A 6,614-nucleotide genomic window follows, 5' to 3' on the forward strand; every position below is an offset into this window, starting at 1 on the left:
GAATAGGGGCGAGGATGGAGGTTGGGGTGCTGGGATGAGGATAGGGCTGGGGATGTTGGGGGTGAGGGTGGGGGTAGAGGTGACAGTAGGCATGATGGTGGGGGTAACGAGGGTGGAAGGGGATATGAGAGAAGTAGAAATGGTGGAAGAGGAGGCTGGGAGGCAGGGAGGGATGGCAGATTTGGAGGTGGCTGTCACTCGAGAAAAGAAGTATCTTGAGGGCTGAGGAGATATCCCAGTGGCAGTAAGATATCCCAGTGGCCGTGAGATATCCCAGTGGCCGTGAGATACCCCAGTGGCCGTGAGATATCCCAGTGGCCGTGAGATATCCCAGTGGCCATGAGATATCCCAGTGGATGTAAGATATCCTAGTGGCTGTGAGATATCCCAATGGCCGTAAGTTATGCCAGTGGCTGTAAGCACTCACTTGTCAAGCATATTCCTAGCATCTATGAAAAGCTAGGTGTGGATAAGCACATTGAAAGCCAGGGGAGACACGAGACACACGGGACACAGATGATAACACAGGGCGGGAATGACATGACATGACATGACACCACAGTGCTGGGGCTTACTGGCCAGCCGACCTGGATGAGAAACAGCAAGCTCCAGTTCAGTGAGGGACTCTGTCTCACAGGCATAGGGCATCCGATGCCCACCTCTGAGTATACGCAACCATACACACTGCTGTGAACATACATGCACATACCCTGTACATGAGTATCCACACCCCACACAAAGGAAATATCTGGGCCAGCAAGACGAGTCTGTGTGTAAAGGTACTTGATGGCATACTTTACCACCTGAGTTTGGTCCCCAGGACATACACAAATAAATGTAATAAAATCTTTTTTAAAAAAAAAAAAAAGATTTATTTATTATATATAAGTACACTGTAGCTGTCTTCAGACACACCAGAAGAGGGCTTTAGATCTCATTGCAGATGGTTGTGAGCTACCATGTGGTTGCTGGGATTTGAACTCAGGATCTTTGAAGAGCAGTCAGTGCTCTTAACCACTGAGCCATCTCTCCAGCCCCAGTAAAATCTTTTTTTAAAAAAAATAAATAAATAAATAGCTAACTTGAGGACATTGAGACAGGAGCATCATGTGTTTGAAGTCAGCTTAGACTCCAGAGTGAGTTCAAGATTTTTCTCAACCTATATATAAAGGGGAGGGCGGGGAGGAAAGGAATGGTGTTTGGGGTTTGCCCCAGTCCACCGCTTTGAGAACCTTGCAGTGTAGGTTTAAACAGCTTTCAGATTCACCCACACAAGTAAACACACACAAACATGGGCGAATGATACCACACCAATGATGGGGTCCCCAGCTCTGGCACAGAGCAGATTCCTAAAGCCCTGGAGGGTCAGAACCCTTAGCCCCGCCTCCTTCCTGGTTGTCAGCAGTAGGCAGAGGGGAAGACCTCAGGAGAGGCATCCTGTCTCAGCCTCTATGCCCTTTCTGTCCCCTTGCAGATGGTGGAAGTGCCTACGATGCTGCGGTTCCTCCGGGAGCAGAGGATGTTCATGATCCAGACCATCGCGCAGTACAAGTTCGTCTACCAAGTCCTCGTCCAGTTCCTGCAGAACTCCAGGCTCATTTGATGCCCTCCTCCAGGATGCAGCTTCTGGAGGAGAGGGACCCAGCTCTGTCCTGCAGGGGGCACCACTTTCAGACAACATCTGCCTCCCCAGCCGGAGGCGGATAGCTGGCCGCAGGCGGGAGCCAGAGTTACTTACAAACATCATGTATTATTTTATATGAGATAATTTATTTTTTTCCCTCTTTGGAATAAGTTCTGTGAGTTATTATAATGCTTTTTTTTTTCACGATAATATAGTGCTTCTCATTTGAACCACACGTTGACTGATCTGCAGTGTAAGCCTCGGGGGAGCGAAGGTGGTGGCCCCGCGGGACATTTTAGACACAGAGGCATAAAGAGAAACCACCTCTAGTGAAGCTGCAGACAGATGGATAAGGTCCCCAGTCAAGAGTGGCGAGAGAAAGAATTCATCCTTAGCTGGAAGGGAGAGAGTCAAGGTCTTTGAGAATGTCCCTTTCCACACGGGCTTCCTGCACCTCCCTGGGTGCTTGCTTTTTTCTCCTGGACTTCCGCCCTCACCCTCAGAGATCCTTCTCTCGCTAAGCCCAGGTGAGAGGCGGGATTGGCTGGAGAGCAGGGTGCCTCGAAGGGTGGTGATGCCATCTTTGGGAAGTGGGGGCACTGCTGTCTTTTCTCTCACCCCTTCTTCTGGCTCCAAAGTCTGACACAGTGATGGACGTTGGGGCTGGGTACCTGCTGCTTTGTCTCACAACACTGTAGCCTTTGCCTGTACAGCTCAGCCCTTTGCCTGATTGTGAGAAGATAACACACCAGGGTGGGAATGGAATTGGGGTGTGGTGTAGATTCTTATCAACACAACGTTGAGTGTGTCGGATGGCGACGTAGAAGATGAAGTTTAGGTGCACTTAGGTCCATCTTCCTATCCGTCCCTAAGTTGTTAGAAGGGTCTTAAGGAAACTCACACCTGGGAGCTGTCTGGCACTTAGTAGGACCCTGCCCGGCAGGCACACACCCGTGTCCAACTCACTGTGTGCTGCTTGATTCTAGGCTGTATCTGATGAGGGCTGAGTTGGTTCCTCTTAGGGCTTCCTTGTCCTGAGGCGGGGTTCCTGGGTGATCTTGACTTAGCTGTGTAGCTAAGAGGATGGCTCCTAATCTCTACGTCTCTCCATCCCAGGCGCTGGGATTTCAGGTGCGTCCTACCACATACGGGCCACCATGGCCCCTTGTAATGAATGCTAAGACTGTCTCTTCCAAAACCTTCCACGGCTTCCCTTTCCTGTGGAACCCAGTCGGGTCAGTGATGGCCACGTTCGATTTCAAGCCCAGTTTTTTTCTGCCTGTGTCTAATTTTTCTTAGAGTGTAATTTTCTAAACTGTGTGCTGGTGGAACTGACCTTGTCAGGTCTTCCTCCACAGTTAACATTGCCCCTTTTTCCTGAGACCAAACAGAAAGTGTGTGTCTTTGTGGCTTCTGTCCCCACCCACCAGTGAATGCGGATGACAGCAGATTCTCCATTTAACTCCTCTGGAAGATGAGCCAAGCCGTCTTCCCCCTGGGCCGGGGCGGTGCTGGTGCTGATGCTGCTATGGCATCTGTGGGTTCAGAGTCTGTAGAGGAGGGGCTTCCAGCTTCCCTTCCACCGTGCAGATTGCATCAGGGACCTATGTGTGCAAGCCTTGTGGACCTGGCGTACTGTGTAAGTTCCGTCATGGGTATTTGGGGGAAATGTTAAGAGTATCAAGGGTGGGAAGTCTCTTTTACTTGCTTTGACGATGTTTCCCCTTTACGTGTCCTGACGGTCGGTCCCACTTACGCTTTCATTATGTAATGAAGATCGCTGATCCTCTCCTGTTGTCTCTAAGCTTTAGTAGGTCAGAATGTCTCCCATGGGCAGCAAGGAGGTAATGACGTCCCTTTGAACTGGTCACTCGGGCTGTTTCTACCCTATGTTAGCAGAACAAGGTACAGGGAAGATGTCAGTTCGCTACCCAACTTCCTAGCCAACACATGATGAGACCCAAAGGAAAACATTTAAGTGTCCCACACGTGCACGTATTCCATTCTCAAACACCATTGCTTATTCCGAATTCCTTTCCCGTTCCCCCTGTAAGTCCCTGTGGGTCTCTGGTTAAATTATCATCAGGCATTTAAAGTGGCATCTGCATAATAATTGCCCAGAGATGCTTTCTATCTGGGAAGCGAGCCAAGGAATAAACCTTGAAGCAAAGTGTATTAAATTAGTTATCTGGTTAGGCCTTTTGGAAAGGTACCCTATGATGCATGGGGACGAGAGGTGGAGTTGCCAGGGCCCATTGCCACAGTTTGGATCTGAAGGAGGGGGAAATTAAAACAGGAGCCAGTAAGACATCCCATCTCACAGCAGAGCAGTGGACTGCTTGCCGGCTGGCCCAGGCGTTGAGGTTTTCCAGTGAAACCGCTCTTTTTTACTTACACTCATCTTCCTACGTCTACCTTTGTCCTGGTTCGGGGGTCTCTGTATCCTGGCTGCTTAACAGGGTGTCTTCATTCCTGAGATTGGTAGTTGCGTTAAGAGTGAGCCTGTGGACTGTCTGGCTGAGCCGTGGCTGGCTGGTCTTAGGAGGCTCTGCAGTGACTTCAGGTGGAATCCCAGGGGCATCCCACATCCCGCAAATGCTTCTTTCTTCAGTAAGAAGTAGAGGAGAAAACAGTGTTGGGCATGTAGGTCGCTCTACTCAGGTGAAGACGGGCTCCTCTGCTCACTTGGAGTTGAGCCGCAGATACCGGGGAGGACCACATCATGTAACAAGAGTTGATTTAATGCTTTCCCTTTGGGAGACTTTCGCTGCTATGAGAGAGGGATTAGTCACGGTTAGAAGCAAGCTGTCATCCCGTCCCCCCAGCACCCACCCAAGTCTTCAGCAGTCTTGGGCTCTCTCAGCCACCTCCACGTCAGGACATGGTCCTCAGGGACACAACCAGCAGCTCCTAAGCAAGCCTTACCCTGCCCTCTCTCAGCCTCCGCTTTCAGCAGCTACCTCCTGCCAGTCAGCATTCTCCTATCTTCTCTAGTTTCCCATAGATTGACCTGTAGTGAATTTCCAGACAGACTGAATACATAATAATTGTTTCTTCCCTAGTCCCAGAAGGATGTGACGCCATTTGTCTTTTCTACAATTAAGCTAGTGGACACAGAACTGGTTCTTTTGTGACCTTGCTATCTGGCTGTGCTGGTCTTGCATCTGGTTGGGCTGGGAGGCGCCCCTGAATACTGACAGGCAGGGTCGATGGACGTGTTGCTGTGTAGTCTTCTGCCACTTCCTGGACGCTCAGGCCAGACCCTGTCGACTACCAGCTGCAGTCAGTAAGCACCCCGTGCCTTCTAGGTTGCCCCATTTCTAGTGGCATGTCTGATGGAGAGAGCAAATTTAGTGTATTAATTAACGCTTGGAGAAGATGTACCTGTTACCTGAGGTGGAGAGGGCAAGAATACCGGGGCATTCTAGAATAAACTCAAGGAACATGATTAGCCCTGACCCCTGCTCATAATAATTTATTCATTTCTTCTCAGTATTAGAAATGAGCTGTCCAGGGAGAGCCTGGTCACTGCCGTCCGGCCCTCAGCTTCTGCATTTACCAAAGATTCTGACGCTGCTGCATCTCGCTGGCTCTCCAGCCAGGCAGCCGGCGGCAGCCAAATTCTCATTCAGTGTTCTCCCTCCACGAGTGGCAGCTCCGGCTCCCTCAGCTTCTAGCAGAGAGCTTTGGGTCTTCCATGGGAACGGCATATTCCCTGGTGACCCATGACTTGATGAGTGACAGATGTGTTGGCTCTGCAGGGTGGAGTGAGTCACAGTTAGCTCTGGAGGGTTTTTACAGTATGAGCATAGAGGTAGAATCAATCGTACCGGACTCGCTTCTTGGTCCTTCGGTGGCAAATCACCATTCCGGGGACAGCTGGAGAATGTAGTATCCACATGTCTGGGGACATATGAGAGTGTGCTCAACATATACTGCCAACACAGTTTATCCAGATGTCAGTTACTCTAGGGGAGCTGGGACACTGGTCCAGCAGCTTGTCCCCATTCATCCCCTTTCTTATTCTCAGCTTTTGCATTTCCATTATAACCTTGGGGGAAGTGAGTGCTTTCGCCCGGTGTGTTCAGTCCTTCATAACTTTTGCTGTTTATTACATTACATCACCTTTCTCAGACGCTGACGTGTTCCCGTTAGCCTGTGCTTGACCAGGCACCGGGGATCTGGCACCCTTTAGTTTCACGGATGGATAATGTACTTCAGTTTGGAGATCGGTTCTTGCTCTTCGGAGCTGGATTCAGCCTCCTCATTTTAGAGATAAACCAAAGGGCATTTGGTTGTCTGGCAGGAGGGTTGGAGCAAATGCCAGCCTAAATATGGTTAACTGTTGCATAGAGAAAGTGACTCTTCTGCTATACTCTTGCCAGCAGGGCCATCATTCACGAAAAGTTGCTCAGAGCTTGTGCAAAGACTGTAGGGAGAGGTTAGATCACCCCTGAATTTCTTACCCAGAATCCTTTGGGCAGATACTTACTTGAACCCTGCAGTGATGTCAGGATTGGAAACTCTGATGCAGTGCCCCAGGGAAGGCTGTGATCTGGCTTTGAGATCGACTTCTCCTGTGCTCCTTACCTGCTTCCTGTGGTGATGTGTGGTCTTTGCATCCGGACAGTCGCCCTGGAGACTCCTTGCCTGACACTGCATGCTTGTGAGTGCCTGTGCAAGTCATGTGTATACAAACACCAGGCTGTGTGGTGATGGTGAGTGCTGGACGAGGCGCTACCCCTGTATAAAGTCACTGTCTGCATTCCAGGTCACTTTGTCTACCCAGAACACTACCAGCTTTCCTTGCTGGCTCACTCGCTTTCCAGACCAGCTCTCTCTGAAGCTCACTTTTAATGTTACCCTACCTGTCCACGAAGCTCCTACGAAAGTAAAATCTGGCAAAGAACCATGGTCTTAAACCTCTCTAAAATGTCCATGGAGGAATTCTTAATTTAAGGAAGAATGGTTCCAAGGCTTGGGGTGGGGG

The 6,614-nt window shown here is 50.0% G+C and overlaps 1 protein-coding gene across 4 annotated transcripts in view; it reads left to right on the top strand.

The window, feature by feature from the left end:
• The window catches only part of Ptpn14 (protein tyrosine phosphatase non-receptor type 14), a 150,962-nt gene extending 145,693 nt beyond the window's left edge, over nucleotides 1-5,269 (top strand). For all 4 annotated transcript variants that reach the window (XM_031338535.1, XM_031338563.1, XM_031338546.1 and 1 more), the window contains exon 19: nucleotides 1,475-5,269. In XM_031338535.1, coding sequence (XP_031194395.1) covers nucleotides 1,475-1,603 — 129 coding nt within the window. In that variant the 3' untranslated portion in view covers nucleotides 1,604-5,269. The remainder of the gene's footprint in view (nucleotides 1-1,474) is intronic.
• The last annotated feature ends 1,345 nt before the right edge of the window (nucleotides 5,270-6,614 follow it).

Source organism: Mastomys coucha, unplaced genomic scaffold, assembly GCF_008632895.1.
Source record: "Mastomys coucha isolate ucsf_1 unplaced genomic scaffold, UCSF_Mcou_1 pScaffold1, whole genome shotgun sequence".
NCBI lineage: Eukaryota > Metazoa > Chordata > Mammalia > Rodentia > Muridae > Mastomys > Mastomys coucha.